This window comes from Rhinopithecus roxellana, chromosome 9, assembly GCF_007565055.1.
Source record: "Rhinopithecus roxellana isolate Shanxi Qingling chromosome 9, ASM756505v1, whole genome shotgun sequence".
Taxonomy (NCBI): Eukaryota; Metazoa; Chordata; class Mammalia; order Primates; family Cercopithecidae; genus Rhinopithecus; species Rhinopithecus roxellana.
The window spans coordinates 74173078-74192728 of NC_044557.1; the positions used below are offsets into that span (position 1 = coordinate 74173078).

Here is a 19651-nt window from a genome sequence, read left to right on the forward strand (position 1 = left end):
TCTTTGTGCAATAATAAAGATAAATAGCATGGCAATGACAATTTTGTGCAGGAAAACTAATTATGGTGTGCTTTAGTACACAATAAAAAGTGTGTTCTAGCCTGTAAAATTATTCTCTGAGGTTCATATAGGAAGGCTAAAATTTTCTTTATAACTTTTTTAGGATGCTGGGGTATAGTGGAAGAAATTATGTGCTTTGATTGGGTACTGTGGACAGTGGAAGAAGGAGCAAATGACCATAAGCTGCTGTCCAGATACTAACTGCAGCAATGAGGGCTCTAGTTTATTTCACAAGCTCTTTTACTAAGCTTCCTGTCAGAAGAGGCCATGGGATTCATGGTGGGCCTACTTCTGAACCTCCGTTAGCTCTATGGATTACCTGTGCTGGAAATAAAAAGGTACTTTTCATATCTCCTGCTGAATGAAGTATAACTGACTGGCAGCCTGAGCTGTAGACCTGTTGGAGTATTAATGTAGAGGCATACCTCATTTTATTGCACTTTGCTTTATTGAGCCTCACATATATGTCAACAGCATGTGATCACATCATGTCTCTGTGTCCAATTTTGGCAACTCTCATGATATTTCAATGTTTTAAATTATTATTATATCTAATACAGTGATCTCTGATAAGTGACCCTTGATGTTATTATTGTAATTGTTTTGAGGCTCCACAGACCTCATCCATATAAGATGGCAAACTTAATCAATAAATGTGTGTGTTCTGATGGCTCCACCGACCAGCCATTCTTCCTCTCCTTAGGCCTGACAATATTAGGAAATGACAATATTAAATCTCCTTAGGAAATGACAATATGAAAATTAGACCAATTAATAACCCTAAAAGGGCCTCTCTAAGTGTTCATCTCTCACTTTAAGTCAAAAGCTAGAGAGGATTAAGCTTAATGAAGAAGGCATGCTAAAAGCTGTGATGGGCCAATAACTAGGCCTTGTGTGCCAAAAAGTTAGCCAGTTGTGAACATGAAGAAAAAATTATTGAAGGAAATTAAAAATTATATCCCTGTGAACACACACATGATAAGAAAGTTAAACAGTCTATTGATGATATGGAGAAAGTTTTAGTGGTCTAGGTAGATCAAACCAGCCACAACATTCCCTTAAGCCAGAGTCTAATCCACTGCAAGGCTCTCCTTCTTTTCAATTCTATGAAGGCTGAGAAAGGTGAGGAAACTGCAGAAGAAGAGTTTGAAGCTAACAGAGTTTGGCTGATGAGGTTTAAGGAAAAAAATGCTTTCCAGAAACGTTAAAAACTTTAATATGAAAGTTCAAGGTGAAGCATCAAGTGCTGACACAGAAGCTGCAGTAATTATCTAGAAGATCTAGTGAAGATAATTGATGAAAGTAGCTACACTAAACAGTAGGTTTTCAATATATATGAAATAGGCATGCATTGGAAGAAGATGCTATCTAGTACTTTCATAGCTAAAGAGGATAGATTAATGCCTGCCTTCAAAGCTTACAAACAGGCTATCTTTTTAGAAGCGAATGTAGCTGATGATCTGCAGTTGAAGCTAGTACATATTTACCATATGAAAAATTGCAGGGCCCTTAAGAGTTATGCTGTATTTATTCTTGCTGTGCTTTATAAGTGAAACAAAAATCCTGGATGACAACCTGTCTGTTTGTAGCATGGCTTACTGAATATTTGTTGAGACCCACTGTTGAGACCCACTGCTCAGAAAAAAAAAAAAAAAAAACTTTCAAAATATATCATTTCTCATTAACAATGTGTCTAGTCACCCAAGAGCTCTGCTGGAGATGTACAAGGAGTTTAATGTTGTTTTTATTCCCGCTAACACAACACTCATTCTATATCCCATGGATCAAGGAATAATTTTAACTTTAAAGTCCTATTATGTTAGAAACACATTTTATAAGAGTATAGCTGCTACAGTGATTCCTCTAATGGGTCTGAGAAAAGTAATTTGAATACCTTCTAGAAAAAATTCACAACTTTAGATGTCACTAAGAACATTTGTGATTCATAGGAGGAGGTCAAACTATCAATTTTTATGGGAGACTGGAAGAAGTTGATTCAAAACCTAATAGATGACTTTAAGGGGTTCAAGACGTTAGTGGAGGAACTAACTGCAGATGGGGTGGAAATAGCTAGAGAATTCAAATTAGAAGTGATATCTGAAGATGTGATTGACTTGCTGCAATCTCATGACACAGCTTGAATGGATGAGGAGTTGCTTCTAATGGATGAACAGCAAAGAGAGTGATTTCTTGAGATGTAATTTACTCCTGGCAAAGATGCTGTGAATATTGTTGCAATGACAACAAATGATTCAGAATATTACAGAGATATAGTTAATAAAACAGTAGCAGGGCTTGAGAGGATTGACTCCAATTTTGAAAGAAGATTTACTGTGGGTAAAATGCTATCACACAGCATTTCATGCTATGGAAAAGTATTTGTGAAAGAAAATATCAATTATCGATGTACATACTTCATTGTTGTCTTATTTAAAGAAATAGCCACAGCCACCCCAAGCTTCAGTAACCACCACCCTAACCAGTCAGCAGCCATCAATATTAAGGCAAGACCTTATATCAGCAAAAAGATTTCAACTTGCTGAGGCTTAGATGATTATTAGTGTTTCTTAGCAATAAACTAGTTTTACATTGTTAATACATTGTTTTATAGACCTAATGCTATTGCACACTTAATATGCCATAGTATAGTGTAAACACAATTATATATTCAATGGAAAATCAAAACAATTCGTGTGACTCACTTTATTGTGATAATCACTTTATTGTGGGTGGTCTGGAAATTAACCTGTAATATCTCTGAGATATGCCAATAATCCCATCTCTTAAAAAATGTAGGACTCCTTAATGGACTACTTTTTCTCAAGTATTCTCCATCCAACCGGCTGAAGTTTCTTAGGAATGGGATGTAATCAGTGCCTTTTTTTTTTTTTTTTTTTTTTCACCCAATTTTCCTCCTCCTCCCTCTTCTTCATAGCTGTCAGACCTGCATCACGGTCTGAAGAGTCTTCCCACCTTCTCTAGATTCCTTCTCTTTATTATTCATAAGCATTTTTCCCCAAGTATATATCTTGCACATAATCAATATTGTAAAAATCACCTGTCTTGGCATCTGCTTCTCAGAGGACTTGAACTTAGAGTTTGGGGAAAAGATAAATAATTTGTTATTGGATGTGCAAATTGCGAGATGTTTATTAGACATCTTTTGAACAGGCAGTTAGTTCACAAATCTGGAAATACAGTGAGAGGAAAGTTCTAATCTGGATGTAGAAATTTGGGAATTGACCAAGAATCAATGATATGTAAGCCATGGAATCAGGTGATTTTTATCAAGGGAGCAGAATAAATGAAGCATAAAAGAGGACTGATGATTAAGCTCTGATTTACGACCTCAATTAGAAAAGATGACTGAACGGTGAAGTGGGGATTAAATTAGGAAGGCATGAAGGACTGGAAATCAAGTGAAGGAAGTGTTTTAAGGAAGAATCTGTAATTAATCTTGCAAAATGCTGTTGATGAATCTGGCAATATGAGTTCTAAGAAATGATTGGATTTGGCAATGGTGGGGTCACTGCTGACCTTAAGAGGAAGTTTTACAGGAGTTGTAGGGGTGGTAGACTTATGTGAATTTTCAGGAAAGAATGGAAAGATACACAGTGAATATACAAAGGGAGAGAGTGAGTATGGAGACTGCTGTCAAATAGTTTTGCCATAAAAAACAAGAGAATTCGATGTTTTCTAGAGGATGAAATAGATTCAAGGAATTTTGACGGCTTTTTTTTTTTTTTTTAAATTTTAAGATGGAAAAAAATCATGTTTGTGTGCTGACAGGAAGTAGGAAGGGGGAAATTTGATAAAATACTAAGAAGAGGGGAAAAGCTCTCTGTAGCAATGTCCTGGAGTCGGAGATAAAGTGTGGATGGACGATCCAAACCTCGTAAAGTGAGGAAAGGCAGAGTTAATAGGCACAGATGGAGGTAGGTGGATAAATGTGGGTGATGACTCTTTTTTAAAAAATCCTCTTCTGATTCTATTTTCTGAGTAAAAGCGGAATCCAAGGGAGGTGTTAGAGGTTTTTACTTGTCTCAGGAAAGTGAATGGACTCAGGAATTGCCATATGAGATTGCCTGGAAGCTTTAAGAACCCATTTGGGGTTGCAGACATGAATGTAAAGTGAGAGCAGTCTGCAGGCATTGTGTTTTTTTCTGTAGGGCATGATCTACTCTACAAGGGCAGGCACAAGAAGGCATTGGATTGGATTTAATTAGAGTCAAGGTATTGCCAATTTAATACCAGGAAGGAAGAGAGGGGCACTAGAGTTGAGAGGGCAAGCAAGGGAGTGATTATAATATAATATAATACAATATAATATAATATTAACACAGTGAGAACATAAGGATGGTGAGTATACAGGTTTTCCTATCATCCTTAAAAATGTACCATGTGAGCAATTGCCTGTTGGTGAGTAAAGCTCTCCGTATGTGACATTTATCTTCCTTATATTAGTATGGCTTGGAGAGAGTTCTGGGGTGGTGATGCTTTGCGAAGAAAAGTCATGAAGGAAATCATCAGAACACATCATTTGCCTGTTATCCAATATCTTATTGGATCTGAACTGAAGGATTCATAAGACAGTTATTAATGGCTAATATTTCAAAAGAAGAGACTTTTCTTGTTAACACAATGTATCAATAAAAATATTTCTTAAGGTAGTAAGCTTATCCAGTGACAATGTTTTGCTTAGATAAATTGGGTCAGCATATCTATTTTCTGCAACAGCTAATCAAAATATTTTAATAAGCATAAGAATTCCACATTAAAACACAGAACTGAGATTCCTACCTCAGTTATTTGTGCATCTAATCCATTATAGTTGATACTACTTTGCATTAAAATGATAAATGCAACAATTTCTTGTATGTTATATAAATAATATACACATAAAATAAAATATGAATATGTCACTCTTTTTTTTTTTTTTTTTTTTTATTATACTTTAAGTTCTAGGGTACATGTGCATAACGTGCAGGTTTGTTACATATGTATACTTATGCCATGTTGGTGTGCTGCACCCATCAACTCGTCAGCACCCATCAATTCATCATTTATATCATGTATAACTCCCCAATGCAATCCCTCCCTCCTCCCCCCTCCCCCCTCCCCATGATAGACCCCAGTGTGTGATGTTCCCCTTCCCGAGTCCAAGTGATCTCATTGTTCAGTTCCCACCTATGAGTGAGAACATGCGGTGTTTGGTTTTCTCTTCTTGTGATAGTTTGCTAAGAATGATGGTTTCCAGCTGCATCCATGTCCCTACAAAGGACGCAAACTCATCCTTTTTTATGGCTGCATAGTATTCCATGGTGTATATGTGCCACATTTTCTTAATCCAGTCTGTCACAGATGGACATTTGGGTTGATTCCAAGTCTTTGCTATTGTGAATAGTGCCGCAATAAACATACGTGTGCATGTGTCTTTGTAGTAGAATAATTTATAATCCTTTGGGTATATACCCAGTAGTGGGATGGCTGGGTCATATGGTACATCTAGTTCTAGATCCTTGAGGAATTGCCATACTGTTTTCCATAATGGTTGAACTAGTTTACAATCCCACCAACAGTGTAAAAGTGTTCCTATTTCTCCACATCCTCTCCAACACCTGTTGTTTCCTGACTTCTTAATGATTGCCATTCTAACTGGTGTGAGATGGTATCTCATTGTGGTTTTGATTTGCATTTCTCTGATGGCCAGTGATGATGAGCATTTTTTCATGTGTCTGTTGGCTGTATGAATATCTTCTTTTGTATAAATGGTGCTGGGAAAATTGGCTAGCCATAAGTAGAAAGCTGAAACTGGATCCTTTCCTTACCCCTTATACGAAGATTAATTCAAGATGGATTAGAGACTTAAATGTTAGACCTAATACCATAAAAACCCTAGAAGAAAATCTAGGTAGTACCATTCAGGACATAGGCATGGGCAAGGACTTCATGTCTAAAACACCAAAAGCAACGGCAGCAAAAGCCAAAATTGACAAATGGGATCTAATTAAACTAAAGAGCTTTTGCACAGCAAAAGAAACTACCATCAGAGTGAACAGGCAACCTACAGAATGGGAGAAAATTTTTGCAACCTACTCATCTGACAAAGGGCTAATATCCAGAATCTACAAAGAACTCAAACAAATATACGAGAAAAAAACAAACAACCCCATCAAAAAGTGGGGAAAGGATATGAACAGACATTTCTCAAAAGAATATGTCACTCTTAATAGAGATACATCAGTAATTTCTTAAAATTGCTTTTTTAGGTACTCAAGCATTGCCCATATGCATTTAAATGTTTGAAAGTAGTGTTTTCTAACAGGCAGAGATTTCGTGATGAAGACACAAAAGTCGGTTGCAACGAAAGGAAAAATTGACAAATGGGATCTAATTAAACTCTAGAGCTTTGTCAGAGCAAAGGAACCTATCAGCAGAGTGAACAGACAACCTACAGATTCGGGGAAAATATTTGCAAACTATACATCTACAAAGGTCTAATATTCCAGCATCTATAAGATACTTAAATTTATAAGAAAAAAAAAACAAATAATCCCATTAAAAAGTGGGCAAAGGATATGAACAGACACTTTTCAAAAGAAAACATACATCCAGCCAACAATGATATGAAAAAAGCCTCAATATCACTGATCATTAGAGAAACGCAAATCAAAACCACAGTGAGATACCATTTCACACTAGTCAGAATGGCAATTATTAAAAAGAAAAAAAAAAAAAAAGCAGATGCTGGTGAACTTGTGGAGAAATTGGAACACTTATACACTGTTGCTGGGAGTGTAAATTAGTTCAGCCATGTGAGAGTGTGGCAATTCCTCAAAAACCTAAAAACAGAAATACCACTGGATCCAGCAGTCCCATTATAGGTATATAACCAAGGAATATAAATTGTGTAATCATAAAGATACATGCACATGTATGTTCATTGCAGCACTATTCACAGTAGCAAAGACATGGAATAAACCTAAATGCCCATCAGTTGTAGACTGGATAAAGAAAATGTATGTATACACCATGAAGTACTATCCAGCCATATCATATGAAAGAATGAGATCATGTCATTTGCAGGGACATGGATGGAGCTGGAAGCTATTATCCTTATTATCGTAATGCAGGAAGAGAAAACCAAATACCACATGTTCTCACTTATAAGTGGGAACTAAATATTGAGAACACATGAACACATAGCGGGAAACAACACACACTGGGGCCTAGCAGAGGGTGCTGGTTAGGAGGAGAGAGAGAATCAGGAAAAATAACTAATGGGTACTAGGTTTAATACCTGGGTTATGAAATAATCTGTACAGAAAACCTCTGATGACACAAATTTACCTGTATAACAAACCTGCACATGTATCCCTGAACTTAAAATAACAGTTAAATTAACAAAGAAAGTGGCTAACACGGTGAAACCCCGTCTCTACTAAAAATACAAAAAATTAGCTGGGCATGGCGGCGGGCGCCTGTAGTCCCAGCTACTTGGGAGGCTGAGGCAGGAGAAGGACGTGAACCCAGGAGGCGGAGCTTGCAGTGAGCCAAGATTGCACTACTGCACTCCAGCCTGGGCCACAGAGCGAGGCTCCATCTCAAAAAACCAAGACAAAACAAAGAAAGTGTGTTCTCTAAATAGCTTAGAGAAAGACAATAATTCAATTATTTATATTTTTAAAAATTATTGTTTCATAACAATAATTCTTAGATGTTTAAAAAGTGTTTAATGTGTTAAAACAATGGGATATAAAATTGGCAGAGTTCCTGCTTTGAATTTTACTTAAATGAAATTTGGTTTGCTTATATATACATTCATTGGATAAATAAACTGGTATTTTATTTAACAGCAAAATTGAGTAAGCAATGACATTTTAAAACTTCTTTCTGAATACTTACATCTTGACAACATTTATATAGCTAACAGCACATTTGTAGAGAAGATGTTTAGGATCCTCCGTGATAAAAACATATATACATAAGTATACACATAGTTTTTAGTTTTTTTTATTTTCCAACTACTATTTACTCTAAAGATAATATTTTTTTAATCTAATAATGACTATAAGGTGTCACCACAGCCTTTACTTAAAAGCACCATTCCACCTCTGAGAATAAGCTGATATTTTACTTAAGGCATATTGAACTTCTCCATGCACAAGAAGTTGGCTTGCCTGCCTAAAAAATAAATTTCTATGCAGAGCTTGTTTAGGAAGAATGAAATCTGCAACTTGACTTTTAGGATCGCCGTTTTCAGGGTCAGGCAGATTGGTGTTCAGCCCTGGCTCTGCCGTCTATAGCCTGTGTGAATTTAGGCAAGTTTATACCTTTTAATGTTTCAGTTTCTCTGTCTTTCCCTCACACACCTTTGAATAGAATGTTAAGTACAAGAAAACAGGACCTAGTCTTGTTTAAGAAAGACTCCCTAGTCCCTGGCACACCAAAAGATCCTTAATAAATATTTGTTGAGTTAACAAATATATAAAATATGTATTTTGAAGAGTATAAGAATAGTAATTATATAATAGGGATATTTTGAGGAGAAAATGGCATAATACATGATGAATACAGAGCACAGTCCTGGATCAGAGTAACTATTCTTAGGGAAAGTTCTAGAAAAGCTGGAGTAAGGTTGCCTTCTGTGTCTAATTTCTACTTCCCTTTCAGATTGTGGAAGGGATTTCTACTACGACTAGTGGCCCCGTGCCACACTCTAGCACCCATGTATGTGTGTAAGAAGGAAAATATTTATCTTGTTAATATTCATATCTCCTGAACCTTTTCTAATATTTAGGAGAAGTGGAAACAAGTTAAATGAATTAAAGTACTTTAGCACACAATCTAAAACTCATGCCATCAGTGAAAATGTTTTCAGAGCTTAACCATGCATACCAGAAAACAGGAGGTAGAACATGCGATATTTCATTGATTTTAAGGTGCTTATTTTAAATTTTTACATATCTGAAATCCGGATGCATTTTACAGTTAATGGCATCTTACAATTGACTGGCATCTTTCTTTCTTGGTAGTGCATAGCATAATAGGATGTCTTGAATAAAGTTTATGAAATATGTTATAGCTACATATTAAAGCAGTCCTCAATGTTTATTTCTTATCACCACGAACCCCTGGCAAAGAGCCTTCTAGGCATTTTTTCCCTAATATCTCACCCCCATGAAATGTTAATGCCACAGATATACTCAATGTGCTTATCTGTGTTTTGTATATGAAGTGAAAAGATTTTTTCTTTTTCCTCAAGAACCAATTTTCTTCCCCTTGGGGGCTCTATTATATTGGAAATGTAGGTATGAAAGTGATGCATTCCTTGTTATTCTTAGGTTTTAGAATCTCATTTACTAAAATACTGGGAATCATGAGCTAGTTCTTAGCTTTAGAGGTTTTGGCTTTAATTATATAACACAATGTCTAGGAATTGTATTATTATCATGAATGTCAAAATGCCTGTAAAGTTTGAACATTTGCTATTTACCCCAACAGTCAGAAAGCTGTCCATAATACTTTTTGTTAACAAATAAAAGATCTTCAAGTTCATCCAGTGATGTCATTCAACATATATTTCCCATTTTATGAAATAAGATTATTTAATAATTTCAGTGTAGAAATTTAGGATGTTCACTACCTCACTTTCATATATTCATTATTTTAAAGCCATAACGTGAACAATACATCCATAAAGAGACATTTAAAGACCATCTGATTTTCATGAAGTACTAAGAAATATGCTGTTTTATGCTCCACATATTACACTCAGTTGGGAGAATGAAGATGTGCAATTGTTGAAGTTTTTGTGCAGACTTATGTACTGCAATCTAAGCAGTTTTGGGATTCCCACCTCTTAGAGTAATAATGGGATACAGAGATCAGTTCATTTGTGACCAGTGGTTTACACGAAAAAGAAGGTAGGGATACAATCTCTGCCCATCAAATAAGGGTTTCCTCTTGTAAAGCTAATTATTATATTCAATAGCTTGAATTGATAGAGAAAGGAATAATTTATGTACTTGGATAATATCTTTAAATAGCAAAGTTGTTCAATATGTTCTTAAATATTTACTTATCTTTCTCTGATCTATGCAGTTTAACTTCCATTTTTAAAAATATAGTGGTGCAGAAAATTCCTACTATTAGCGATACATAAAATCTTTAACTTTTTGTATGTATTGCAATAACATTATTTTATATTTGACAATTCAAACATGTTTATATTTGCCCAGTTGTATTTGATTGTGTTAATTGGCTATTTTGGATACTCAGATGTGTCAGAACACTGTGCAGTTGTTATAGGTGATGTGAAATATTCTAGTAGATGAAGCAATGTATCAGCAAAAATTAATTAAGATGAGCAGTACTCCGAAGAGACTCATCATCAGAATACAGAAATCCACATCCCTGCTTTATCATTTTAGTAAATTGTACATAGCTTTTGTAAATAAATTGAAAATTAATTCAAAACCAGAAATCATCTCCCCCGCTGCTCCTGGTACTTGCTCTTTCTCTGCCTTTCAGTCGAAGCATCTCCATGATACTCCGGGCATAGACATCTCTCAAGTTAACACTGATATATGAGTCAGTGGCTATATTCTTGGTAAGCTTCTTTAGGGCTTCACGCTGTCTAACAGCTGCTTCCTTGAGTTTCAAGGTGAAGTAGCAAGCAGAGAAGCGATCATTAATAATAGCAATAGGCAAGGCCAAGACAAGAATTCCTGATAATATACACATGAAGGCCACGATTTTGCCTGTGGTGGTGTCTGGTCTAATGTCCCCATATCCCACGGTAGTCATAGAGGTGGTGGCCCACCACCATGCACAAGGGACACTTGTGAAGGTTGTGTCAGGAATGCTTTGCTCAGCAAAGTATTCTACAGTTGAAAATATAGAGATTCCCACGGATAGAAATAGGAGCAGTAGGCCAACTTCTTCATAACACTGGGTGATTGTCATCCCAAGGGAGCGTAATCCTGCAATAGAACAAATGTTGTCAGTCATTGGCATCCCTCTTCTCTCTCTTCCTTCCCTTCCCTCCCCTCTCCTTCCTTGCTCTCCACCCACAAACTGCATTGCACACTTAAATGTCCCCAGCACTGGGCAATGTTCTGGGGATACAAAGCTGATTAAATCATAATCCTTGTGCTCAGGAAGTTCACAGTCTAGTTGATGGGACCAAGTTGAGAAGGCTAGAGAGAAATATAATTAGATTCATTAATTCACCTATAGAATTATTGAACTTCTACTATTAAAAAGAAGGCGAGAAGTAAGGCTGAAGGCAGGCAGGGGTGGTATGATAGGAGTTTTGTACTTTAGTCTGCACAATAAGAGGCCTTTGCGGTGTTGTATGTGGAGGGCTCATTTGGTCACATCTGCATTTCAGTGCATCATTTTAGCACTTGTTTCTAATGCCACTTTTATGTTGTCTTGTATTTTATGTGTCTGTTTTTCTCACCTTCCTTGTGAAGTTTAACACAATCAGGAACCTGATTACCGGAAAGCCAGAAAAAGTAAACAATGGGCACCATAGCAACAAAGTGAAGCAGCAGAAGGAAGTTAGGCATTGGTGATAAACTTGACATGAGAACATCACATGTATATTCAGGGGATATTCTCAGCGGTATATCAAGAGGAGGTCTGAACTCCCAGGACACCCACTGAAACCCTAGTCCTTAATACCAAAGCTATAGGAAATTATCTCCCTTGAGTACATAAAATTTCTGCTTTCCTATAATAACAGACCTGAATACAGAATATTCCTCCATTGCACAAAGATATGGAAAATGGAACCACTAGAGAATTTACTCATTATGAAGCATTGGCTGCTTTTCCATTCCTAGATCTGAGGATTTATTAAACCCCAGGGAGACAGACCCTCGATAGTCCAATTCTGTCTCTGAAGACACTAGGTCCTAAGGGGAGTAAGAACCCCTAATGGGCCGGCGTGGTGGCTCACGCCTATAATCCCAGCACTTGGAGAGGCCGAGGCAGGCAGATCACGAGGTCAGGAGTTCAAGACCAGCCTGGCCAACATGGGAAACCCTGTGTCTACTAAAAGTACAAAAATCAGCCTGTTGTGATAGTGTGTGCCTGTAATCCTAGTTACTTGGGAGACTGAGACAGGAGAATAACTTGAACCCGTGAGGCAAAGTTTGCCATGAGCCGAGATCACGCCATTAAAATCCAACTTGGGCAATAGAATGAGACTTTGTCTCAGAAAAAAAAAAAAAAAGAAAGAAAGAAAAGCCCATTATGGAACCAGGCTTTGAATGAACCATACGATTTATTCCCTAATACTAGAGGGTGGTTAATAAAGTTTGTCCACATTTTGAAATATTATCAACATGATGTCAAAATGATATTGCCTCAGAAGTCCAAAATAATACCCCTTAGAATCATTATTTGTTTTTATTCACTCACTAGAAACTATTTCAAATGCATTAGCATACTAATCATACTCTTATGATTTTGAATCTTGCTCTTCAAAGTTTGAGATATTCTTGAATTATTAACCAGCTATTTTTAAAGATCATTGAATAGTTTGAAGTTTAACTTTAAAAGAATATCTTTCAGAATACCTTTATAATACCTTTACCTTTATAAAGAACTGGCCTTGATGTGTCTACATGAAATTACATTCCTTAAATAAATTCACAACACATGAGGAGATGCATAGCATTTGTCTGGGAACACTGTTTTAATTTAAAGCAAATGTTCAAAGCAATTTTGTAAAGGAAAACAAAGTGAGTGGAATTTCTAGCATGTTATCTCTATTAACTCAGAGAATCCTCAAAAGAAAGGATGTAAGAGGGACAAGGTAATTGTTATGCCATTATACAGATGAGGAGGCTGAGGCATGAAGAGATAGCTTATCTCATAGAAAGCTACAGAGCCATGATTTAAACCTAGTTGTCTGGCCAAAAACCCATTATTCTATAACACCTCTCAATTTTTATTTATAATTATTACATGGGGAAATAGATCATCTATATTTAAATTTTAATAAGTGTAGTGTTGAGGGAAAAATTGTCAAATATCCTAGTCATATATTTTTAATAATTAAGGGTTTACTAAAACTTTATACATGTTTTAGAATGGAGAAAATCTTTGAAGAGGTGACATTGTGGAAATTACTGTTATTTTCCTTTTCCTTTCTTCTAGAAAAAAATGTAGTCTTTACTGGGTGTTTTTACATTGAGTCTTGTGAAGAGTTTATAAATACTTGAAGAAAGCATCCCATTATCTGTGTCAGAAAACAAAGAGTGGTACTTGTAAAAGTTGTTAGAAACACCACTATCAAATTCCTGGTATGTGAGACTAGCTAGGAAAATACACTACCAAAATTATATTATAATAAGTTCTAATTACCAGAGAAATGTTGAAGAAAAACATATCAGAAGTTAATTTCACTCAACATTTATTAGAAGGACAACTACCATCAACCTTTTTGAGGTGGTCAGTCAGGGCACATATCTAGGGAAATAAAATAGGGATAGTAATCTGTAGTCAATTTGTTTGTGCTAATATGTATTTGTGTCAACATATATAAAATTAATATGACATCATACTTCAGTGTTTCTCAAGGTTTTGTCCAAGAACCACCTACATCAAAGTCATTGGTGAACTTATTATTTATAAAATGTGTGCTCTAGATCCGGCCTCAAGCTTTCTGGGGATTGGAGCCAGAAGCTGTATTTCAACAAGCTTGTCTGGGGATTCTTATTTTCATTAAGGTATGTCATAAGGAAACTCATGTACTCCAAAACATCTGACAGTTGCAGGGCCAGCCACTGATAACTACTACTGTTGGGGATGCAAGAATCATTTTTAATCAGTTCCTGTGATTTTCACTGATATTGATTATAATTTTCACGTACCTTAATGTGTTTGTGTGTGTGTTATATGGAGACTTTTCTAGGAAAATATTAATTGTATTTTCAAAGGCTCTATGGCACACAAAATCTAAGGGATTTCTGTATTCCCCTCTCTCATACATCCCAGGTTAGGGACAAGAAAACCTTCAGATACTAGATAAAGCATTTCATTAGTTCATTTTGCTTTCTCCCAAAGCAAAATATTTTCATTGCGTCTTCGAAAATTTTGGAAAGGCCACCTGTGCCTAGTCATTTCTCTTTCTAAATGGCCAGAGAACGCTCTGAAGGGCTGACTTTCCCTTCTGCCAAGGAGTATATGTGGCAAGTACTTCTTGGATACTGAAGATAAATTGGTTTATGTCCCTATATAGCATATATAATTTATTTGTATCTTTTTATGTGTCATTTAGGCCTGTTTTGTCTAGAACCTTGAAGAGGCAGAGTGCCTTTAATTTTTGTAAATCTTCTGGGCAATGGTTTCAAATAAACTGAGGTTAGCAAATGGTCAAATTTTCTCTCAACATTTCTCTTATGGAGAGGAGGTATGTGAGAGCTCACTTCTCTATACCTGTGATAACAACTTCAAGGTTTTATCTTCCCAATATCTCCTTAGAGGTCATGATCGGGTAAAGTATGGGAGTTGGTAGTTTTGAATATCAGTTCAGCGTGACTTTCCTTGTACTGTGGTCAAATAACAAATGCTGACATGCAATGCAAATTAAAAGTCATCAATGAAATCTGAATACCTGTGGAATGTCTGCCCAGCTTTAGCATGCGCAGAGCCCTGAGCAGCCTCAAAACCTGGACAATGCGCCCCACGTTCTCCAGCTCCTGCGTGGTCTGGCTCCCACTTAGGCTTTCTACCAGAAGAGTGATGTAGAAGGGCAAGATGGCAAGGAGGTCTATGATGTTCGGCACCTTTCTTAGGAAGCGACACCTGTCCCGCACACACAGGAAGCGGAGGACAAACTCCCCAGTGAACCAGCTAATGCACACATACTCCAGGATTTCCAGCAGCTGCAGGTCCAGCCAGCTTAACTCAGCTGACATCAGGGCCATGTTAATGATGGACACCACCACGAAGATAATAGAGATGACCCCAAAGATACGGGCAGCTGTGGAAGATCCAGGTTTCTCCAGGATATTCCAGAGCTTCTGGCGAACAGTGGGACAAGGTCCTTGAGAGAAGTCCTGTTCACTCTCATGTTGACTTTCCTGGTCTTCTGTGTCCTTCTTGAAGTCTAAAGTTTCACTCAGCTCTTTTCTTCTGAAGTATCTTGTAGAGAAAACAATTTGGTGATTAGTCGAACTTTATTAAAATACAGAAGTATAAGATAATTAAATATGGCAGGGAGGTCAGACTTCATTCAACGAAATGGAGAAAAATGTCTATTCATATTTTAGTTAGGTTGTGTCTTACCCACAGTATTCAGAATTTCTCCCTTAGGATTATGATTATTTTTCTTTTTTCTTGTTATTTTATTTTATTTTATTCTATTTTATTTTATTTGAGATGGAGTCTCGCTCTGCGGCCCAGGCTGGAGTGCTGTGGAGTGATCTCAGCTCACTGTAGCCTCCACTTCCCAGGTTCAAGCGATTCTCCTGCCCCAGCCTCCTAAGTAGCTGGGATTACAGGTGTGCGCCACCACCCCGGGTAATTTTTGTATTTTTAGTAGAGACAGGGTTTCACCATGTTGCCTCGGGGTGGGGGTCTCGAACTCTTCGCCTCAAGTGATCCACCCGCCTCGGCCTCCCAAAGTGCTGGGATTACAGGCGTGAGCCACCACGACCGGACTGGATTATAATTTTTAAAATGACACTTTCTTAGTAGAAGTTTATACATAGCAAAGCTACTTTGGATTAATACATTTTATTACCCATTTTCTGGTAACAAGAACGGATGTTTGGCAGATGGAACTTTTTTGTGTGTGTAAAGGAAATGTATTCATGAAGAAATGGTAATAATAGCAAGGTAACCTCAGAGTTCCACAATCTTTCAATCAAGGGACCAACCTTTTATCTTCTATATTTAAAACAATTCTCCATTCAAGTTTTTCAGTCAGTGTTCTAGGTTTGATGAATTATAATGCTGCGTGCCAAATCTTTTATCCCTATACATGCATCTTTTGGAGCATGGCTTTTCTGATTCATTTATTCAGTCACCAAATATTTATTGTGGGCCTGAAGTCCCTTGCCTTATACGTTAAATTAGCATACTCAAAAAAGGGAACAAAGAGATTCAAAAAGTTCTATTCAAAAGTTGGCGATGACGCTTTCCAGTCCCCTACCCCCACCCCACCTGTCAACCCAGAAGTGGCCACACCTTATTGCTAGGCCTGGCTCCAGCGAAGCTTATGTAAAGCCTCAAATCTACCTGTGCCTTCCTCTCTTTCTCTGCCGCGCCCGCCTCCCCGCCCAGCCGCCGCTTGCCTCCGGGGTACCTGTCCCTGCAGCAGGAATCGATGCTGAGCTCATCGATGCCCCAGTACTGGATCTCCTGCAGGAAGGAGAGCGCGCACAGCTGCTCCATGACATGCAGGCGGCCCGTGCGGTAGTAGTGCAGGACATAGCGGAACGCCTGCGAGCTGCGGTCGAAGAAGTACTCGTTGTCCACGGGGTTGGCATCGTCGCAAAGCTCCAGAGGGCTGGGCACGGCGGCCAGGGCCCCAGGGCGACGGTAGGAAGCCACCACCACAGCCAGCTTGCCAAGGCGCGTGTGCGGGAAGCAGGACAGCGCCTGCTGCGAGAGCACGAAGCGGCTGCCGCCCACATTGACCGTGAAGCAGTCCCCGAGCGCCAAGGGCTCCCCTTCACCCTCGCTGCAGAAGACACTAGAGTCCAGGGAGGTCAGGGAGCCGCTGTCCAGCGGCGAGTCCAGCAGCGCTCTGCCGCTGGAAGGCATCTCTATCCCAGTCGCCGCGGCCTGAGGGCGCCACAAAGTTGGGGACACGCCGGAAGCGTTGGTCCCGCGAGGGCGGTGGCACGGCCCCTGGTGGCGACCGGGATTCCCCGGGCTCCCGAAGGGGTTACCTCTCCCTGGCGCACTCTCTCCACCCGCTGTGCTCCTTCCTCCTCCTGCCGCTAGGGAGCCGCGAGTGCGCGGAAGCAGCGCACAAGTGGCAGAGAGAGGAGACTGGGAGCAGAGGAAGGGTCGCTCTAAGAGAAAGGATGAGGTGAGGTCCAAGCCCGACACAGTCCCTGTGCACACTGCCGATCGCCCTGGCCCTTCTCAAACGTTGTCACTCCGCCTCCCAACTTCGCAATTGCGATTCTCAGCCCAGGAGGTGTACAGATTGAATGACTCGCTACTTGGTGGGTGGAGGGGTTGGGGAAGGGAGGAAGGAGGGAGATGTGGGGCGGAGGAGGAAGAAGAAGAGAGAAGATGACTCTTAGCTGAATGCAAGCAAGCAAGCAAGGGGGATGGCGAGACTCACTCCTGCCCGCAGGAGACCAAAACAAAAAGTTCAGAAAGCAAAGGAAGTGGTAACCGGGTCCCTTCCAACTTGAGACTTTATATTCCTCCCTCTTCTTTTACTGCTGCCTCATAGGCCTCCCCGGAGGTGTTCGCTGGGGATGTGAGCAGGTGGGGGAGGGTGCTCTGGGTGAGGGGGCCGCACCATTTTCTCCCAATTCACTCTCATTCTAGTCTGATGATCACTGACGCTCCATTTTCTTCTCCTGTCTCCCTTAGGTTTTGACCTCCTGGTTGAGAAACAAGAATAATTAATGATGACTTTTTATTGAAGCCCCAATGGGTCACTAAGAACTAGGAATGTCACTGTCAGTTCCCACCCTGTCCAGTGTATACCTCGTGTTGAGGCACTTTGTTGAGGGACCCTTCCTTTTAGCCATTTCTGTCCCTACAAGTTTCCCGGAGAGCAGGTGTTCTGAGCACAGCGGAGCTCTCATTTTAGAAGGAAAGGCAAAAAGGCAAGGAATAGAACAAGCGTGGGCTGGGGCAGAAATTTAAATAGTAACGACGGCCTCCCTCGGTAAAGGGAGAAGCCGAGGCCAGCGCCCAGGTTAGAGTAGAAGTGAACCCACGGGGCCACTGGAAGCTGCGCTCCATCCAACCTGTTGGACTCCTGGCGAGGAGGTGGGGGCGGGAGGGAAGAGCAAGTGACTCACCTGCAGCTCCTGGCACATCTGATCTGCGCACAACCGGCGCCGCAGGTAACGTACCCTTCCTTTGATCCTCTTGGTCTACACGTGAGGTCTGACTCGACCGGTCCAGGAGGGAAACTGTGCTCCAACTGAGCTCTACTCAGCGCCTGCTGCCTCGCCTTGCCTCCACCTCCCTCCGGGCTCCTGGACCCTGGGCTTAGGCTAAGCGCGTCCGCCCCGCCCGCTCTAGCCCGGAGAGCCACCCGCCCAGTGCTTCCAGCACCAGCAGAGAGGAGTGGCAGGATCTAAGGGAGGGAGGTGAGACGGCGGGGGTGGGGGCGGGGGGAGTGAGGTGCCTGGTGACACTGAATATTATATTCATCCTGAATACACTTGCAGAATTACTGCATTTGATTCCCGTTTCCCTGGATGTGCCTTTGCAAATGTTCCAGAACAAAATTTCCGACTTGATCAGTATGCTTAACTTGAGGTTAGGGCAGTTATATTAACTGCTTTGTTTGGCATGGTTCAAGGTTTTCTCATTTTCAGCAGGCATCTCAGAATCATGCATTTTTCCAGTCTTTGCCAGAGAGAGTGAACCACACTCATCTTTGTTGTTTTCTAGTATGTATATACAGAATACATATTGGAAAGCATATATTATGTATACACTTACATATATAAGTATATATTAGAAAGTATACACACACACACATATTAGGTAGTATATATAAAGACACAAGCAGGCAGCCTGATGTAGTAGAATAAGATTTTTCATAGATTGGACAAAAACGTTACTGTTTAGTTCTAACTTTGCCAACTGGCTGTGGGACGTCTAGCTATCATTTACTTCGAGGGTCTTAGTGCCTTCCTCAGTGAAATTTCAAGTTTTAATAAAAACACCCAACATTTAATGGGTGCTTACTTTATGCCAGGAAATTTGTAGGCTCTTTATTCATGCAGTACCTAATTTAATCATAATGACAACACTATGAGGTAGCATATACACATTTTACAGAAAGGAAAAGTGAGGCACAGGGAAATTAAATGATTTACAAAGGGCCACACAGTTCAAATCAAACCCAGGACTACATGTCAGAGGCTGCCTTCATAAACAAAATGCTAGAAACATGATTTTTTTGGTTGATAAGTCAGTGTGGTTGCTTTTATTTTCTTTGTTTGCAAGTTTCTAATGAAGGACAGGAGTTTAATTAGGTATTTTCATCACACTTTCAACAAAAGTTTACTGAGCTTTCACTATATACTGGCACTATTCAGGGCACTTGCGATATATCAATGAAGAACAGACAAGATCTCTGTTGTTGTGGAGCTTATAGTAATCCTCTGAGAATAAATGGGGGACTTCAATAAACTTTTTTAAACTATAATATTTATAAGCATGGTTTTTTTTGACAGCCATCCATTTGGTTAACTTCTCTCCATAAAGAACTCCTCCCTACAGTAAATACAGAGATGCTAGATTTATCCCAGTCAGTAGTTCATCATTCTGTATAGGTACTGTATTGTTATTATTTTTTAATGTAATGGAGCTTTCCCCTGCACAGCAAGAAAACTCCGCCAACATCTCAATTAGAGATTAT

At 39.3% G+C, this 19651-nt stretch overlaps 1 protein-coding gene across 1 annotated transcript; it reads right to left on the reverse strand.

Moving 5' to 3' along the window:
• Nucleotides 1–9451: 9451 nt before the first annotated feature.
• Nucleotides 9452–18298, reverse strand: KCNV1 (potassium voltage-gated channel modifier subfamily V member 1). The gene is made up of 4 exons (XM_010366689.1): nucleotides 18075–18298; nucleotides 16388–17648; nucleotides 14693–15222; nucleotides 9452–11045 (listed from the first exon to the last, which is right to left on the reverse strand). The coding sequence occupies exons 2-4, from the start codon at nucleotides 16846–16848 to the stop codon at nucleotides 10534–10536; spliced, it is 1503 nt and encodes a 500-aa protein (XP_010364991.1). The 5' UTR covers nucleotides 16849–17648; nucleotides 18075–18298; the 3' UTR covers nucleotides 9452–10533.
• Nucleotides 18299–19651: the final 1353 nt, after the last annotated feature.